The sequence below is a fragment of the Diprion similis genome, chromosome 10 (genome assembly GCF_021155765.1).
Source record: "Diprion similis isolate iyDipSimi1 chromosome 10, iyDipSimi1.1, whole genome shotgun sequence".
Taxonomy (NCBI): Eukaryota; Metazoa; Arthropoda; class Insecta; order Hymenoptera; family Diprionidae; genus Diprion; species Diprion similis.
The window spans coordinates 17,345,918-17,367,488 of NC_060114.1; the positions used below are offsets into that span (position 1 = coordinate 17,345,918).

The 21,571-nt window shown below is 38.7% G+C and overlaps 1 protein-coding gene across 1 annotated transcript in view; it reads right to left on the reverse strand.

The window, feature by feature from the left end:
• Nucleotides 1-5,688: 5,688 nt before the first annotated feature.
• The window catches only part of LOC124410980 (secreted protein C), a 31,051-nt gene continuing 15,168 nt past the window's right edge, over nt 5,689-21,571 (reverse strand). Inside the window, exons 2-3 of the mRNA XM_046889754.1 lie at nt 18,650-18,859; nt 5,689-8,009 (exon numbers count right to left, since the gene is read on the reverse strand). Of these exons, the coding sequence (XP_046745710.1) occupies nt 6,271-8,009; nt 18,650-18,859 (1,949 nt within the window). The 3' untranslated portion in view covers nt 5,689-6,270. The remainder of the gene's footprint in view (nt 8,010-18,649; nt 18,860-21,571) is intronic.

Sequence of the window (21,571 nt, forward strand, 5' to 3'; positions counted from 1 at the left end):
GATTGATTCGGAATCGGACGTGTGAAAATCGATTCTACCAAAAATCTAAGGGCAAAAGATCGATCTTTTCATGTTTCGTGACCATTAAAAGCCAAACTCCAAGCCAAGCGAAGCGAATAAACAAAATCCTAACCTCAATGTCTACTGTCTACTCTCCGCTCTAGGTATTCTTTGTTCTAATCGTTCTCGGAGTCTAATATTTTCACGTGTCTCAGTATAATAAGATTTTTCATTGTGTTATCAGAACTCGGAACCCGCAACCCTGAAGCAGGTAAACGAATCGATTCCCGCTTATAAAACTCGATTCTCTCGAAAATCAAAGACTGGAGAATCGATACGAAAGATCGATTTTTCTCGCCAAAAAATCGATTCAGAATCGAACACTGAGGCCAATTGCGCAAAAATTAACGCACAGAAAACATTGAGCCAGTGTCTGCGGAGACTTTATTTTGTTATTTCAAGTTTATGTGCGATTAGGCGTCACCGTTGTTATTATCAATATTATTACCACTAATGGTATATTTTTTTTTTTTTTAATTTTATTTTAGTCATGAGAAATTGGAACGGGAATGACGATAGAAAGAAGGAAAGAGGCATCGATAAATAATTAAGGTGTAACAATAAAGATGTTACCAATATGTATATTGCGTAAAAAATTTATTTATATAGCGTCGACACGCTACATATTTTCACGTGAGTAAGAAACCTTCAGCAAGTTATACTCGACGACGACGGCACTCGGTGTAATTGCCGAGCGAATACAGGTATAATATTTCCAACGGTAACAAGGCATAAAATCGATAAAATAGCCTAGGCACTAGATATAGTCGAAACTAGAGTAATTCCTATCAATCTACGTACGCGGGAGTATGTATGTATTTACCTATGCGTGTGCGTACCTACGGCGGTACCTACATCATATATTTTTGCTTTCGATATCATTATATATTATACACGTTACGCGATAACTTTATATTTTCACTGTTTACCCCGCACAAATTATGGTCATTATATTACACGTGCGACTCGTACACGTACATATATAAATCAGTGTATAACATATATTACCTACTTACATAAAATGTATATATATACATATACAATATATCCATGTATACTATGTAATTATCTTCGAAAGTCTGATGATGTGTATCGTTATTAATGCCTAATTTTACTCGGGCAGGCACAACGTATTGCTTTTCTGTAAACACTCTAAAGATAATCCGTTCTATATGTATATGGTACATACGTATACATATATAATATGTATAATTGCTTTTCGAAATGGAAAAAAGGGGCAACAGTGATATTCGTGGGTATTATTACATACATTACTGTTATGCTATACATTGCACATTATACGCTATCTATATGTATGTGTATGTATGCTCGCTAATGGAGGTGCAGGCAGGTATTTATTTTAAATATTCTTAGAACACGGTGAAACTTTTATTCAGCAATTCAAAACCAGACGAAATCGAATGTCTAAAGTTTCCGATATTTGTTGCACCCATTTTTTAGTTCGTTCGTTTTTTTTTTTTTTTTTTTTTTGTTCTACTTATTATTTCTTTTTCAGGTGGGTTTTTTTTTTTTTTTTTTTTTTGTTTGTTTGTTTGTGCTTAAGTTTGTTTCTTTTTTAGTATTTTTATTTGTTTTGAAAATCATAGATAAAAGAAAAAAAAATACCGTGGAGCAAAACCGATCGATCTCTAATATCGTTTACAAATACATATATTTGTTAAGGTATCGATGTATTCATTGACAGATATTTCCCACGAGTTATAAAAATATGTTAACCGTATTGTGCACACATTATATATATATATATGTATATATATATATATATATATCTGCGACGACATTCACATTTCTTCGATATATATATATATCGCTAGTGTGTGTCTACAAAAGCGTGTTCCAAAGTTGGTAAGAGGATACATGCGTGTGTGCGTGGAACCGTCTGTGAATCATAATATTTACAATTTTGAATATTGCCGTAAACGTATAATGTGAGCATATAGAGGTATAATTATTGCTTATATATGTACAAATTGTGGCGAAAAGTTTGACGAAACTTAAGTCAAAGAAAAGGAAGAAAGAAAATACCAAGAAATATATTGGTATTAAGAAAAACCTGACTAATCGAAACGCACGAACTACGCAAATTGGATCACGACTCGTGTTTAATAATTGGCACCTGGCAAAATAGGAACAACGTGTGGTAAAAAATTAAAGGAAATAGAAAAAAAAAAAAAAATGAGCTAACGATATTAATTGAGAACGAAAATACACGAGTTGTTGAATGAAGATAAAAAAAAAAAAAAAAAAAAGGAAGAAAAAACACCATTCTCAAGATGTAAAAATATTCACATATATATTGTCGTGAAATGAGAATCGACCTGGAAACGGGGTCGTGTATCACAAAACATGACTGTACACATCGAGAACACATTAATGATTATAATGTGTATATAAGTAAACCAGTACAAAGATCTTGCCCAGTTTTCGCAGTATGGTTCGCCAACTGTGTTTACTCCATTGTTTTATTTCTTTCCCTTTCGTTTCATTCCTTCTCCTCCACTCCCCCGCCCCTTTTTTCTCTTTTTTTTCCTTATTTTTTTTTTTTTTTCTTCACCTCTTAGTTTCTGTTTTTTTCTTCTTCTTCTTGTTTTTGTACTAATTTTTTTTTTCTCTCTCTCTCTCTCTCTCTCTCTCTCTCTCTCGTTACATTATAATTATATATATTTTTTTTTCTTCTTTGAACATCTTTTCTTTTTCTGCGTATCTCCTTCGATCTAACACGGTCACAGTCTCTTTCGCCACGGCGACGACGCGACTCCTAGTTTACTTTCCCGTCGCGCAGTATGTATGTATGTATGTATGTATGTATGTATGTATGTGAAGTATATGTACACAACTGTTGATCGTTACTTTCTATATTTCCATTCAAATTGTTCCTACAAACATTCCGGTTATCCCCCCGTAACCATCGTCTCAGCCCTTTTAGGTTATGTATATGTATATACATATATATGTATGTGTTCGGCTACGTATGTACGATATGAGACGTCGTCATCGCGTTGTCGAGAACGTAAATACATACCTACGTTCGTTGATATTTTCACAAATATTTCATATTCATACACCTCTTGCGTAAGTTATAAATAATAATAGTGTGCAATATTATAATGTTACGATAAAAATAATTATGATGATTACTTCGCAGAGTTTACTTACTTACTCACACGCGTTATATATGTAATATATACATATATATATACATATATATATATATATACGTACAAAGTATATCTCGAGGTTTCGCTGATTATTACAACCATACGCACCATGCATTGCATATGCACGTATATATTACATAATGCGTTACATGCCTTCCTTACATACCGCACCAACGCACGGTTATCAAAAGAATACCACCCTACGAATAGTCGTATGCAGATGTAGACGTATAAATGATAATTATTACATCTATAATTATATACTACGTATACTAATATCAATCTACAAACCACGAGTGATGATCATTAATACGATGATAATGACCACGATGACGAGGTGGATGGTAAAATTGTGTTCAGGTATTTGTAAACTTGAAAAGTTGAAAAAAGAGGAAAGTTTAATCATGTAGTAGTAGTAATAATAATAATAATAACAATAATAATAATAATGATAATCGTAATAATAATAGTGATAGTAATAATAATCACGGTGAAAGTTGTTACAATCAAGTTAAATTAAAAAGGCAAAACAACAAGTCTAACTTTTAAGAGTAAAACATAGACACTAAATATCCACTTTGTAGTGGTGCTGCAGGTACTAGGCCGGGGGGATGAACTTAAGTACCTTATTACCTTTCTAAAATCAATCATACGTTTTCATTTGTTTGTTTTTTTTCCCTCAGATTTTCACTTTTTTCGGTTTCTTAAGTTTTGTTGTTGTTGTTGTTGTTTTTTGTTCTTGTTTTTCTTTTTGTTTTTGTTTTTCTTCTTCTTGTGTTTTCTGTACTTTTCTTCTTCCGTTGGATATCTCGTGTGAGGAAACTTTGGACAGAAGGTCCCGCAAAACATGTATGTACGAATATCACGAACGTAACAAACGCATTGATATAATAATAATAATAATGATAATGATCATAATAATAATAGTAACAATAATGTGCTTAAAGAGACTTGATATACATATAGAATATCGTATATAGGAATCACACGTTTATGTATAAGTATATATAAGTCTAATATAATAATATTAATTATATAAATTATACGTCGATTTCGAAACTGGTCACGCAAGGCGTATAATAATAATAATAATAATAACAATAGTGTGTATTGAGATTCGTGTTTACTATGCATAGTATATCATATACATTAGCTCGAATTCGATGCGGGAATTTGCGAGCCGAAGAAAAAAGATTGAATTTAAACTAGCGAATCTCGAGTCTCCTGATCCATCATCCGAATCTCTCTGTAACTCCCTCTCTCTTCCTCCTTCTTCTCTCCTTCTAAATTTATTCTCCCCTCGTGCTATACGTGTATCTAAGAAAGTCTAGACTCTACAAATGTAGGTGTTCATACATATTACGTGCATTGGGTACGTTGCGAGGAAGGATAATGTGCAGATTGATCTGAACCACACAGTACGGATCAGGGAGAAAACGGATCGAGGAGAGGAAAATAGAGAGAGAGAGGTAAGATGCAGGGGCAGTGTTGTGATTAGGTTACGCGGTTATAGTGTTAAGAAATGGCAAAAGGTCACTTCAATAAATAAAACGATATGACGATGCGATGACGACGACGGCGATATATGATGGCGATGACTATTGTGCTAATGAAGGAATGACGCCGAACGATAAAATCAAGAATGTATGCGCACACGTGTTTATTCACGGGATTTTACCGCATTTACACGCCCAATTCAAGGAAATTGTCCGGATTTAAATTTCAGGATAATATAAGCCAATCGCACGAGAATTTCTCCGTGTCTGATTATAATTATTACTCCGTTGTGTATATATATATATATTCATACATTAACTGCATACAAAATTCAATCTAAACGAATCGAAGAAAACAAAAAGACAATCAATTCAATAAATTACTCGAAATAAAATGACGGAGGAAAACCTGTTTAGAAATCTTGTATTATTTTGTGGAAGACTTTAATAGGCATACATCTGCGTATGAATTCCTTGGTATACAATTATGTTAATATATACAATCTCGAACCAGATTTTACGTCGAAATTCAAGTGCAGAATATCGAAGAGCTTGTGACGTAGAGTTGTTTCGAGGAATTTGAAAAAAAAAGAAAAAAAAAATCACGAAACGTCTGTTATAAAGTACCGAATTTCAATGATTATTTTTGTTTCGTTGCAATGTTTTTTTTTCTCTTCTGTTTGTTTGTTTTTTCTCCCTTGTAAAGAATAAAATATTTGATTTTTGGGCAGTTCTTTCGTGCGTAAGTATGTATACATGCAATATATGCCACACATATATGCGTATTGCGCATACTTATCTTGTTATACACATACTTTCGAGAAGAACGGTTTTACATTATACAAAGAGGAAGCGTTGAAACTTACGATTAATAGATTGAGCGACCGACTGCGACTGCGCAATCGTTGTTGTCTTCAAGGCAGGCTGACCACCTCAAGTTTTCGGCTGTTAATCGCGACGTATGGAGGTTATGTACGTGTAGTGATTCGAAAAATGCGAGGCAAACTTTCATCGTCAACCGATTGATGACTAATGAAATGCTGCGAGCCACAATAATATAATTTAGGATCAATCCCCGTTCGATGCGGCAGTTTGATATCTCATTCCTCGTTTCGACGCGGTTGGCTCCCCTGCCTTGCAGACAAAAATATTCAGAGTATATATCCTCGTCAACCAACAGAGTTGAATTACTTCGCGCATGCGCAGTCGTTCACTCATTGTCAGACTGTCAAATTTCACGCTTTCCTCTCCGTACATTATAATTCCAAGTATACATTATAACGTTATAGCGTACAAACACGACGGGATGATAATGATATAATGAGGGATGGTGGTGGGATGTAGGTATCACAGTAATTGCAGCGCGTTTATAGCTATCTCAGTATTTCAAGGGGAATCGAAAAAAACGTGAAAAAAAAGATCATCATCATTGACAAAGGAAAATGAAAATAAATTAAAAATATTCCCAAGTCCATATCCGCGCGTTTCCTCTGTATACGTCGACGGTGAACCGTAAACGTAAGATATAATTTAAATTACCGAGAGATTATGCGATCGGTCAGGTCACGACGTAGCCGCCATAGCATAAGTTCAGCGGCAGTCCTTGCGTCCTCTAGCGAGTCGTGGTGACCGGTTTGAATATCGCGTCTAAGCAACGCCCTAGCTAATGATTTGAGACTGCGCCGAAAGGGCAGTCCAAATTGATGTGGAAATGCTACACCGGTATCGACGCATGTGAAATGAAAAATCCTAAGTGCTCTGAGATCGTTCTCGAGACCGTGACCAATGAGAACAGTATCGGCGTTAACGAATCCCATAATATCGCTCTGCACGTCGCGAAGCGATTTCGGCGATCGTGCCAAATCCTTAGCCGTGATGCCGCTGAACCTTGTGTTGTAGTCAATAATCTCAGCCTCGGGTTTGACGAGGGTGTCGTACACAAGTTTCCCGTCAATCCCTACAACCGTGACCTTAGCGAGTTCGAGACCGTTCCTGGTGAAGCACATCTCGCAGTCTAGTGCGTATATACCGTAACATCTGTCAGGTGGCGGCGTCTTCTTCGGCCTTGTGTGCACATAACCTCCAATGGGTCCGTTTATCCCCGGAGTAAGTCCGGTCCAGACGTGAAATTTCGCGGAAGTACATCCTCCGGCAACTTCCCCCGCACCGCAGCATGCCCACTTCCGATTGCTGAGCTTCCCCCAGTGATATACGCACCGCTCGGTGCTCAGGTACTCCCCAGTGTCCCAGCTCACCTGGAAGCCCCTGGAGCACCTGGTGCATGTCCGTTCCAGCCCGCCGTAGGCGATGTCCGATGACGACGACGAGGCCGAAGAAGACGAGTTTCCCAACGGCGAACCGCCGTCCGCAATGTCCGAGGCCTTGTCGCTGCAGTCCGAGCTCTCCGGCTCCACGTCCGAGCTCTCGAGTGAGCTGGCGCTGCAGTGTCCGCTGTCCTCGCTGCGCTCGGCCCTGTCAGCCCTCTCGGCAGTCCAGGAGGCGGCGATCTCGCTGTAAGTCTTACCCCGCGCCGGGACGAATTCTCGAGCGTTGGCGTCGAGGTTCGGAGGAGCCCGGAAGTTGATTTCATCTTTGAATATAATCGCGCGACCGGGGCATTCGGCCCCCTCGATAGGGTAGCCCATGGCGATGAGCTGATCGTATGGGATGACGTAGTGTCGCAAGAGTGCCTCGATTTCCGCGTCGCGGAGGTTGAGCTTCGCGTAGAGTTTGCTGGCGTCGTGATGGTCCTCGGCTTGGCCGGCTTGGGACTTTCGGTTTTTCCCCAAGGCACAGTTCCCGTTTCTCCCACCGACGGCAGCGCCACCGCCGCTAGCGCCACCAGCGTCAGTTGCGCCTGACGGACGATTTCTCCGGATCCCCGGAGGCGTGCTGCTTGGACTTCCGCTGGAAGTTTCTCCGCCGCTGCTGTTACCGCTGCTGCTACCGCTGCTGCTGCTGCTACTGCTGTTGCTGCTGTTTTTGCTGCTGTTGTTGCTGTTGCTGCTCGAGGCAATCGGGGATGCCACTTCCACGTCCCGCGGCGTTCTAGTTCGATTTTTCCTCTGTCGACGGCTCAGGATCTTCCGGTTTCGTTTGGCCGGTGTTGGCGACGCGACGTCCCCGACTCCGGGTTTACTTCTCGATGATACGGGTAAAGATCCGCTGCACTCCGATCGAGACTCCCCGCCGATGATGGGGACCCCATCCTCCCCGTCGCCGTCGCCGCCACAGTCACCGCCTGGGTCCAGTTCTTCCGGGGCGAAGTCGCAATCTTTATGTCACACACAAAATATATATTCGTCAGTATTCGCTGGCTTTTTATAATAGTGTTAAACCCGCCTCTAACCGTATATCATTATTATACATCCTATAGATTGTGTTTTTTTTTTTTTTCTAATCTAATCATCATCATTATCATCATCATTATTGTACAATATAATGCCAAGGGATTGTACAGATCTGGGCCCGCGGAGTGAACGTATTTTACCATAGACATTACAGATCGATTAACGAACGCCTATTAATCCAGTCGGAGACTAATGAACGGTGAAACGATATTGGTATTGATTACAGAAATTCACACCACACATCATCACACGCAATGTATGTACCTGCATGCAAGTTTAATTCTACGTCCCACTTGACGCACGCAACAAACTGCCGACTATCATCCTTTTTTTTTCTATTAGAAATCTCAACCGTCATTATATTTGTTCATGTTTAGGACAGGCCACTTGGCAAATATCTATACACGCTGCATGTTATTACAATCATAAAAGAAAGCGATCGTCGTTTCACTCCTCCATTTCGAGTATGCCCTTGTTCAATCTTCACATAACGCCTTGTCACTTGTCATCCATACATGACACAAGAGGCATTTCAATCAATATCTGTGATAAGTGTGTACCGAAGTTACGTTTATGTATAATGATTGATGAGAAAAATAAAAAAAAATAAAATAAAAAAACATCAGTATTGTTTGTAATCTCGAACTTTAGCACTCCATCCGCATGCTCTACGTGAATCAACAAACGTCTGAGAAAGTTTCCTCCGCATTTTTAAGATGTCACTATCCAAACGATCATTGGTCCGGAAGTAAGAGAGAAAAAAGTTATAAGAAAGTATGGATGGATGGCGGTATATGGATGTAACCCGTTCCAGTGAAAGTGTACAATTACAGGAATCGTGACGTTAGCGATTTCCGGTTATTTGTTGACTTCTACATACAAGGAGTCTTGAACGGCATACCCGAAATCGAATAAGTATTGCGGTCTAATAAATTAAATGTATATTAAATTAAAAGCGTCAGATGCGCGGCGGCTTCCAGATCATTAACGGTAGTCAAAAAGTTGCAAAAATTGTGAGAATTCGCTATTCCTACGCCCGTACAGCATCCATCGACCAAAGCATTCTCCTCTCACACGTTCAGTCAACGAACTCCGGTTTTCGTCCATGAACCTTTGCGTCTGGTAATCTCGAGACTAACATGCCAATATCCTGTCGAAATAAATCGATCCCGACCGAATCTGCGTGGTGCGCACGAAAGACAAAAAAAGATTTTTAAAAACAGAACAAAAACAAACTAAAAAAAAAAAAAACAAAAGAAAAAGAACGACCGTTGGAGAGACGATGAGATTCGCGATCAGTGCGGTGTATTATAATAATCGAAGAGAATGTAGGTACTAGTCGGTGTAGATAATTTCAGCGTCATGGCTGACGGTACTTATAAGAATCATTAGATTAGGATCATACTGGCAGCAGATTGAAGTCAATGTCGCCCGTAACCAAAAAATGTGCAAGCTAGTGTCGTAAGTATAATGGAAAACATGATTAACCCCCGCGAAATGATGGCTAAATAATGTCCGTCACGATTTTCTTGATCCCCGGAGTAGAATTTCTGTTTCCAATGCTGCATGGTACGGTGAACCATGTGAATCCACGGGGCAAACCTCTGAACAGCCTTTTCCCAAAAGTGCTTATATAGCATCAAATGATTTAGGATTAGATTGGAATTTGATCGTGCGAGGCGGAGGCCGATGATCTCTTCCATGCAGGAATCCGTGTGTAGTCGGTTCACCGACCTCGCCAAAGTGGACAGTTCGAAACTTTAATGTAAAATCATCGATTCAAAACCGTTTCGTTACTCGTTTGACAAAGGTCGAAAGGAAAGACCGATATTCGCATATCACGGTCTTTGGACCGAAGCGATTAAAGTGATGACATAGATTCGCCTTATGAATTGTGAGATGAATTCTCACAGTCCGCATTGATCCATCCATCAAACGGAGTTTTAAAAACTCTCCGTCGATAACTGGTTCGCAATTACACATCTCGACGCGTCTAAACTGCACGCGTATATAAGATTAACATATATATGTGTATATACTTGTATACATGAAACAGGGCAGAAAAACAAATCGTTGCGAAAGGAAATTATCGACATCTACCTAGATACGCTTTCAATCAGATCGAAATAACTGTTGGTATAACGAAATGAGCATCAACTCTGCTCTAGCATATCAGTGACGAGTCAGGCAATGAAGAACGGTTCGTTAATTCAATGAACCTTTCAGTCGCGCCTGTTCGTCGCACGGTTTGAACCCTTTCTGCTCATAACCAACGGACCGGTCATCCGTTATCGACGGTACGAACGTTCAGCTGGACGGGTATAGAGGTTGCCTTCAAAAGGAGGTCACCCCCAAAGAGGTAAGAAGAAAAAAGTTGAAGGTTACGTTTGATCTGAAATTTGTCACCGTGTGCCCAGCCATCCGCTGCAACCTTCACCATAAAATATCCGCAGCACATGGCACGTTGATACTGATGATTGTAACGATTCCGCAAAGAAATTAGTAGCTTTTGTAAATGACCTTCAGTGAATCGTTTGGTTTAATCCTCTTTTCAAAATCTTTGCAAGTTCCGTAACACCAAAACCGAGTAGTAAAATTCACGGAAGAATATGGCGACAACGGTAACGGCAGTAAAACTATTTCGGACAAAATTTAAAGCCATTCGTCAGTAAGGCTTTTACCGTAACGGTAGTTTCATTTCTCGGCAAACGCGTAGTCGCTCAATACCGTTACATAATTACGAAATCATTGTTGCCACTCGTCCCGGGAAAAGGAGCCAACTTGGAACACATCTAGCGTGACCAAATGGTGTCTGGCCCCGTTTGGAAGATTTGCAAAGTACCTACTTAATGAATCGACGCATCGATGATCGTGTGACGGTTGTTTATAGGTAGATACACACTTTATTCACATACGGTGAAATATAAGGATACGTTATACCCGAAGTCTTGCAGCCATTATAATTTTCGCACGTAAGTGACAATCAGTCAATTTCCAAAGATACGCTGAGCGACCGCGGCACCGACGACGATCTGCAGGTGTACCGATCAATTTTCACTCCTCAATATACTCAAGGTTACCTGCATCGCCTTTGACGGTCTCTGATACCACAAGTAATCAAACAGCCTCGAAAAATCTTACGAAACCGTTCGTTCGGTGCCGGCCTCCGCGATTCACGAGTAAACGCGTGTACCTCATACCTATACTTATGTAAATAAAATTCAACTGATTCAGCTGAGTAGTTAGACTCATGCAAGTCACGTAGGTGATTCCGTCCGCGGATCCTTGAGACTTGAAAAGGAAATTTTTTTCTTAATTTCCTAGAACCCATCACGGGTAGGCGATTAAGACCAGCATCGCAACCTCCTCCTCCTCCTCCTCCTCCTCCACCTACTCCTCGTCAATTCTCACATACATACACGTATCGTGCATAGAGATCAGATATATGATTCTGTTCCATCGACTCGCTATATATAATTGCCACGAAGATAAATGCGTCTGCATCAAAGGCAACAAGCACTTCGCACAGACTATCGAACGATCTGAATGATCTCATATCGAGAGGAGACTAAATCCCAGAACAATCGCGTGTCCCACGTTAGACCATGAAAGAAGAAAATGATGTCATAATAAGTATATACGTCTATTACAATTCTTGGTACCTATTAATGATAATCTGATAGATAGAATAGGCTTGTAGTCGCCGCTCTTTTGTCCCTGGATGTCGGCTGGCTTGAGGTGAGAGCAAGTTCAAGTTCAGAACAAGTATCTGGGGGTAACCGCAACCAGTCCAGTCAGGTCGGTGTTCTGCAGACACCTTATAGTTCCGCACCGTTCGCTTGTTCCATCATCGGTGCAGAATGAAGGCTCGATATATCCGAGAGGTCCGCGTGATCATACGGCAACGGCCTTCGGAGTTCTGTTGCTCGATTCTGAATGAGCACGTGCTCAGCTCTCTCTACCTACTGCTTAAGACTCAACGCCGAGTATGTATGTACCTACCTACCTACACCAATGCTCTCCGTTTAATAATGGCAACTGCACAGGACTCCCGCATCGATGTCCCACACTGAGATACTTATGTATACTCTATCCACGATATAAATAAGCCTGCATGATGAGTACGACGTTACAAAATCCCTTCAAAGACTTCCAATCGCCAACGACTTCGTATGAAGTTGATACTATAGACACATAAGCTGACCCCAGACTTTCCATCCCTAGAAACCTGATGCTTTTCCCTTTATCCCTTCTCGTCTAGGGTTGTTAAACGACCCTAAATGTACTCCATGTTAGTCTAACATGTACCGAAATCATGTCTACGTCTAACTATATACACTGACGACCCCTTACTAGTCTGATATAACATAATAAGGATTCGTATGATTCGTTACATCATTTCGGTCCAAGCTCGTTCGATTTTCATGATTTTCATTTTATTGGTACTTGGAGGTCAGCCACCTTGTTAACCTTGTAATCAACGATTTTGTAGACTAGCGGCTGTTGGGCTGTTGATGAAAGGCAAGATGCGACACGAGGTATAACGTTGATACAAGAAATCCGTTTGCCTCGGCTGACTTCGCATCGGCGACGACGTTTACTCGAGTATAACACGACACGACGAAGACGACGACGACGACGACGACGAACGCGACTCTCTCTTCTTTGTGCCCGATTTCATTTGATCCAATAACGGTTTTCTTCCCGCAACTCGGCCGCGTTACCTCGACCCGTGATGCTTACCCAACAACTTCCTTCTCTCCCGCCACCGTCCCTATTCCGACAACCGATTTCCTGTTCCCGTTATCATCACTCTGGATGCACTCGACGTTAACGTTGAATCGCAATGCGACTATTCCGAGGCATGATGTATCGTTAAACAGAATGATCGCGAGTTTTGGTTTCCTCTTAGACATTTACGTCTATCTTATAAATCATTGAAAATCGATTCCTCAGAAATATTTTCGATATAGATGTGATGGACGTTCTCAGCAAATCGATGATTGACAATAATCATGTCTACTTGACCCAACTGACTGCTGGATTCAATAAATCGTCGCAGGAGCTCAAAGCTGTTCTTGCGACAAATAATTTTTTATTATATCCCTACTGCACAGCTTTTTATAGTCGCAAAGTTCAGATATAGCTTGTATAACTTGTTATACAAATGCGTGGTCAATATTCATACGCCTGATATGATAGGTTAAGTGATCTTGGCTGACTGCGAATATAGACATAATCCAAACATCCTTCATGGTCAATCCATTACCAACTCTCTTTACAAATATACATATATTCTTATATACAAATTCATCACGACGTCTCGAGTTCATTGCCAACGGCAGAAACACCATCAGTCTTTCGGATTAGACAATGCCGCAATGCGCAGAAAGATAAGGATAGATGAGGTGTATAAAGAGAGAAAGAGATACCGAGGCCCAGGAGACGACAAGAGACAAAGAAACAAAGATTTCATACTCAGCACACGGTTAGAAGAAAGAAGACCCTGCAGACCCTGTAGTCAAAGTGAATAATAAAAAAAACGTCGTCGTTCGATAGACAATATCTAACCATCAGTTTTAGGTTTGGGCAATTATATTTCATACGCGATGACGACTAAGGCTTTTTAAAGGATATGTGACATACACCGCAGCTCGACAAACATCGTATTTTTTGTTCCGCAATTCAAGTTTAACATTCAACTTTACTCAAGGTGTAAGAAAAAGTTTCCAATACCATTGTTGTATGCATGCCACAGCACTCAAATTATAATCGGTGACGTTTCCTCGCCTCATCTTATACCTTTTAAATACCATCCTTGAGTATTTTTTACAAACATTCACATTCACACACACACACACACACACACAGTATATGATTATAAGTGCTTTCATAACAGCGATGGATCGTCAAATTTTATCTCAAACGGTATTAAACGTCGCGAAAACGGGATGGTCATTTATCTCGTAGGTCAGGGTTAAAGTGACCCGTTAAAGTATATATCAAGGTATGTACCTATATACATTATACGTACAACAAAAATATTTTTCCATCATCGTCGTATAATATTTTGCTACTCGGAAATAAGGATGCCATTATAAGAAGAAATATATCTATGTGTGTATCACACAAGTATGAAAACTGCTGTTTTTCATCTTCGATTGCGAATTATACATTCGCAATGATTCCACGTGATAATGTGGCAAAAAAAAAAAAAAAAAAAAAAAAAAATCATCTCCGATGACGCGTAAGCTTACTGAATTATTCGACACTAAGAATTTATAATATAATAATTGCACAATTCATGTACGTAAATATATCGTATCATTCGCGATCGTATGACTTCTGACACATGACGTTGTATGTATGTATATATGTACCTAATCGCGATTATTATTACATCAACGAAACTCGTAGCATTTCAAATATGTAGATTTACGTATGAAAAAAAAAAAAAAAAAAAAAAAAAAAAAAAATAAGAAAAGAAAAAAATTAAGTTGAAAAAAAAGTGAGAAATAAGAAACTTTATAATAATAATAATTTTGAACCAGATTTTTCAACGTTATAAACGAGGTATACGATGCGTGTATAACTTGTATGTATGAATAATACACCACATCTCTCAAGATAACGTCAGTTAATGTCTCCACCTTCGTTGCTAACTTCAAGATCGTACCAGTTTGGAACCCCATGGCGTTCGATTAGAAGGTTGGCATATCAGGTATACTCGCAATCAGCAAGTCTAGTTTTATCTGAATTGTTTGGCTGGTAATGAAATGATAAAAATCATAGAGATAGATATAATAAGATGGAGAGAAACCTCGTCATGTCATTATAGCTGGATCTAAAACGCGGCAATTGAAATGATTTCTGGTTGATGGGGAACCCGTGATTCTACCGTGATACGTGATACTTAATCTAAGTGGGTGAGTCGATATTATATAAGAACTTGAGTATCTAGATAAGTCTAGAATCTGTATTGTAAGTTCCTGATAAGCAACTAAAGGCTGAGATGTACTTCGTACTTTGTACTATTATACCTACACCTCATCCTGGGTTTCAGTCTCAAAAGATTGAAAATATGTGCACCAACACGATCCATTTTAGAGCTTTGTCATTCGAGTCCAGTATTATATAGTTTATATATCAGTCGTGAGAATTGCCGGACCAAAAAACAACTCGCACGTTTTAAACAAAGTTTTTTAAAATCTTTTACTGCATTCATATTACACTGCAAGAATTCCTTCTTCAGTTAACGGGTTCTGAGAAGTACAAATTGTGTAATATTGATAATTTAAGTCACCAGAATAAAATGTTTAATGCAATGACCGTATAAATTTTTCAAAACAATTTCACGCGTCAATTCTTCAGCTGACATATTTATTCCATGTTTATACTAAATATGTTTCAAGAATTACCGATTTTTATTATAATATTTAAAAGTTTATCAGTATCAGTATAATTATGGTTGTATCAACTGGCTAAACACAGAAGCGGAACACACGCACAAAAAAGAAAGAAAAGAAACACGTGCGATGTCACAAGGGTTAAAAGTAATTTATCAATGAATATAGATAACGCAATAATAGAAGAATGAAAAATTAGTTGACCGAGTAAAAATAAAGAAATAAAAAAAAAAAAAAAAAAAAAAAAGCAACAAAGATATGAACTCAACACTACCATCGGGACACTGGAATCTTAATTAGTTTCCTGTTCGCCTATTTTTAACCGTAATAATATGTAACCAGTATCTATTAATACTTCGTGACGTATATATGCAAACGAAAGGATATTTTTTTTTTAATTATAATGAATTGTTCTTATCTTTTTTTTTTTTCAAAGCCTCACACTGCCAAATGGACTTCCTTATGTCACAGAACATGAAGAGCAGTAAGAAAGTCGTCCCCCCCCCCTTTTTTTTTTGACGATTCTATATACGCGGGTATTTAAAGTGTTTTTATACTATACAAACATGCAGCTGAAGTATTATTGTACACAACGGGAAGATTTTAACTTTGATGTTTCATGGTGGAGCGAAGAGGGAGAGAAAAAGGCAAAACAAAAAATAATAATGAAGAAACAATACACACGGCAAACGAATCAATTCGAGGCCGCATGCAGACTCGGCCGACCGCGTTGAACAACCTCGATCGAGCACGACAACAGCTGTTTTCCAGTCACGTTTTTAAAGATAAATAAATGAATAAATAAATAAAGAAATGGCCAAACCGAGAGAACAAAAAAGAAAAAGGAAAAATAAACACAAGCAAACACAAGGTACAAACAACCAGACGGAACATGTATACATTTCGCAAAGAAAAAGGGAAACGTAAAAACACCTGCGACACCAAGCAGTAAAGTGTGACGCGTGAGTCGCGCGGCATGATAAAAGATTATTATGCGTTCAAGTGAGGCGTAAACAGTGAGAACTCAGCATGGCGGCAACGGCGGGTCTTTAATAATTCTACGGTAATGCCGAAACACGTTTTTAAATCAAGAAGATAATAAGGTTGAAGAGAAAAACAGTGGCATATAAGTATACATACACATGTATCAATTAGGGTGGTCCTTAACAAGGTAATTTTTTAATTTCGACTGTCTCCTCCCGAAACCTTTCCAAATAATTAAAAAATAATTCCCAAATTTTGTCAGATTTTAATCTCAACTCTAACCCGCGTCGTCAGATGATTGATTTTCCCAGTTAACCTTTTTCAAGGAATCAGTAAATCTGTCAGACGGATTTCGATGAAACTTGATATTAGGGGATTTCTTGGGTAGCTGATTACGAATCTGGACTCGAAATTTCTATATTTCAAAATGGCTGATTCAATACGGCAACACCAAGTGACTTTTGGGACGTTTGTCCGCGATATTAGATCCGCCATTTTGAATTCCTGAATATCGAATCCTGATTCATAATCGAAGCCCTCTTGTGTCAAACATGATCGAAATCCGTTGACGACGATGGTAATGATGATGTTCGTAAAAACTCTCAGGCCGGATTCACCAGCAAAATTATTGATTTCTGTTTGAGTTATTATTTTTATAGCGATCGTTATGATACCGTTGCAGCCTATTTGCGGAACACCTTTGTTCCGGAATCAATTTCACCATGTACCTCTATACCATTTCCAGTTCCCTGTTCAACAGTGTCGAGTGACTAATGCTCGCCATGCCTATCGCTATACCAGTTTACTTGACATTGACCCTAGACTAGAGGAATGCTGATTTCCGCTGCGGTTCAATTTGCCCAATTTAAAGAGAGGCGGTGGTCTCGTCCGATTACGGAACGCTCGTCAAAAATTCAGGTCACGGTCTCGAGGGGTCGCTACTGGGTTACTCAAAGTTACACCGACGAAAGCTACAGAATTGATCGCTTCGAGATTCCGAAACTGCATGCAACAGTAGCAGCCCGCAAAAACTTCCCATGAAAAATTTATTTACGAAAGAAAAAAAAATGAACAATAATAATAATAATAATCATTTCAAAGATTTCAAGCAAAGATATTAAACACGGTTACCTACGTACTGTGCATGAATCCTTTCGTCGCGAGACAAACTTCTTTTGTATCTACACGATGACTTTCCAAAATTACTTTATATATATATATTATAATGCGATACATAAAAAATCTCGTCAGGTTTCACGGTATTAAAAGAATTTAAAAAAATGTTGGTATTTTTTATCATGCTTGCATATCGATTTTATACAGTCGATTCCACCGTATTAACAGGCAAGACGTATCTGATTGGACCCTTTTTGACATTGACGTGATTCGTATGTTTTCGTTTATTTATACCGTATGAAAGTTTCGACAATCGTTCGAACGGTGCGTACAATTGATAGAAAAATAAAAATCGAACAACATGTTTAACGCGTCATTTTAATTCACGAAAGTATGTGATAAAACTTTCGATAATTTTTTTTACGTTCTTTCTCTTTTCCGGGATAACACCAATGATCACGCACGATATTGTATCCTAATTTTAAGACATCACGACATTCCCGATGAATCATTAAAACGAAGAATGAAAGTATATTAATTTATACATAAAATGTGAAACCGATAATAATTGAAGATATTATAAGAAGTGAATGATTCGATTTTTTTCTCAGTCAACAGCCAACTACATTATTACATGCAACAAATGAATCACGAGGCTGTGTGAGAAGTTATACGATACTTGAAAACAATAACCTAACTTGATTACATCAAATTTGACAAAGTATTCTGGGAAAATCCGTATCATATTTATGATATCTGTGTAATTATAGCAAAATTTAAAGTTTATTTTTATGCAGACCTTCCGGGAAAAGCATGCCGTAAATAAATTTCGCTATTGTCTCCTTTAATGGTTAGGAATACCCGTAGGTGAAAACATGCTACAAAACAATAAAAAAAAAAAAACCCTACTCGTTCATCTCCGGCCTCAGTTTCGTATAGATGATTAAAATTCGATCGTCAAATATAAAAGGAAGCAACGTGCAGAGGCAATAATCGCCGATAATCCGACCTTCACTAATTCGTATAGAAAAAAGATAATCCTTAACGTAGTTAGGTACCTTCGGCACAGCTTGCGAGGAATTTCCCGTTGCTGGCATAATCCATGTCCAGGACAGGCGCAGTGTGACCCTTCAATGCGCCAACCATCCAGGAGTGTGTAAACTCCTGCTGAGCTTCGCGTCGTTTTTTATTTTTCCCGCGTTTTGCCGTCACGTTTCCGACTGGCTCGTTAACAGTCTCTTTTTGGCTGCTGCAGGTGCTCGTCGAGTCTGAAAAGGAAGAAAAAAAAAACAACACACGAAATTAGACGCTATTCTTTGACAGTATATTTCACTTACGATAATGGATGACACGAAGCTGAAGCTAAAAGTCGAGACCTAATGACCAGGTGCACTAAACTAGTTATAAATATAGGATGATAATTTGTTAAGGTTTAAATACCCAAGATTCTTGGTAAGTAAGGAAAAGTGTTGGACCTTGAAACTTGTCGTCGATTTCGAAGTGTATGGATGTTGGTTAGAAGAAAAAGAACTTTGTCATCAATAATCAGATATCACGAACTACTGATCTAAACTTTGTTCATTCACTTCGTTATCTTGACGTGTATCGTGATTTAAAGACTCGAGCATCGAAAAGCAACTGTTTTTTACAATTTCGTTGTCGATTTTTCAGGCTCCAATAAATGACTTATTCACCCAGTGATTATACTGTAAAATTCATGTCAGATATGAATGTTACCTCATCTTTTTTGACAAATTCTACCCTCTTGATACTTGATAAAAATCTTCATATGGCTGAATACAGATCAATCATCTTGTAAGTCAGGAAAAAGAAAAACGTCTTCCACCATCTTTCTAACCCTGAATCAAGTTTTGCACAAAAATGATAATATTCGGCTTAACTGCTTTATTTGAAGAAAAATATCAAGTTTCAAAGTCATCTCTGACTGCTAGTTTCAACTTCGTTTAGAGGATATTTTAATGACGAAAGTTTTGATAGATAACGAACCATGGAACCGTAAACACACACTTTAAATCTATATGTAACTATGATCGTAGCCAACGAGTTTTACGATAGTTTGTCAACAATTGACGACGATGATCGATAAATCGGAATATGTGAACAACATCGGAAATCTTGATCATACCAATCGTATGAGAAAATTCTTTGATCGGGTATAACAATATTAACAATACAGTAACTTGGTTTATGACCTGTCGCGAAACGTGGCGTGGCTGGATACGCAAATCGTTCGATGTATCACCGCCACAGTTGGGTTGTTTCGGATCACTATGCCTGTAATGACGTAATGCAAGCGTGACGTGTCTATGAGCCTCGGTAAATAATACATTACGAATGGAACACGTCATCGACCATGAACGTCTTTAGAATGAGCAAAGAATCACCCACACGCGTACACCCGTGTATACGATGCATTTCACCCTAACCTATCCACGTCTGACCCTCACCATCGAATTTTTGTATATTTTTAAGTACGTTGTAGAATGTAAGAAAAGAGAATCATTTTTCACCGAGTCTTAGAATTTTTGAACCACGGGTTAAATTTTGACGACTTCCAATAGCCAGAAAAAAAATGGAATAGAATGAAAAATACTTAACGACAACGTTGAATCACCGTCCGATCAAAGTTTTAATAACCTACGACAACACGTGTTGATCTGCATCTCTTCTCAAAGAACCAAAGTGTGAAAACAAACCTGATGTAACTTCTCGTCTTCGCCCCAAAACACGACCCAAGAATCCAAGGTCTTGAAACTGCAGATGCAATTGAAACTTCACTTCAACGAATCGGAAGACGATACTGCGACGATTTTACGGTGAAACGGTCTTCAAAGGTCAGAACAAAATTTCGGACTGAGGTCAGTGCCTGCGATCGAACGGAATTTATGGAAATCGAGTCTAATGGTGGAAGGGGTGGGTGGTGAAGAAAGTCAACCCCTTGTTTCGGGGCGGTTCAATGCCCGTGTAGCTACAAAGTATTGTTGCCGATTGTAAGCGGCCAATCACGGTCGTGTGGTTGAAAAGATCGTCCCCTAGAAGGCGTCAATATACGAAAGTCGGATCATTAGTGGTTGATCGGTTCGAGTTTCAGGTAGATGACACTGTTCAGTACGCAAATGCGCATGCTCTAAAATTGTGGAGTAAAAGCAGTTGTTTTCTCAGAATAACTAACCGTCATAAATATATATGACAGGTCGCCACCGAAGTGAACTTGGCCACCCAATATGTGCGAAATACAAAAAAATTTTTGCCATCGTTTGTCTTTCGTTTGCCAACGTTTACCGTATCTTTATTTTTATTTGCCCCTTTTAACTTTCAAAGTTATACGTTTTTGAAAATTGGAGGGGCCACCTTGGCCAATTTGACCCCCCCAACATATACCAAATCGAAATAATTTTTTTTGCCATCGATTTTCCTTCGTTTGTCAATATTTGCAATAACTTTATTTGCGTTTGCCACTTCTTAGTTTAGAAGTTATTCATTCTCAAAAACCATCTTCACGAAGTTGTGTCGAATTTCGAAAATATATTACCCTATGATATGGTGAAGATGGTTTTTGAGAATGAATAACTAATATTTTTATTAGGGTGATTTTTTTTGAACGACTATTTTTTTTCAGTCCCCATCAAAATTTTTTTTCCATATGTCGAACAAAAAATTCCCTAAAAGTTATAGCTCTTGATATTAATATTAAGTGCTCGCCCAGGGCGTGAAAAGATTTCCCATATAAAATACACGTGAATGAAAGCGTTTTTTTTTTCAAATCGCTACAACTCAGCGGAATTTTATGATATCACATTGGTCTTGGTCGCAACTTACATAGAATTCAACGATCTTCAAAAGTGTCTTGAACGTCGTGAGTCCAACTTACACTGGTGAGATAGTACAGGTCTCTCAAGTTGATTTTTACCCCCAAATTCTCGTTTTTTCGCTGTTATCTCCGAAATGATCAACTTTAC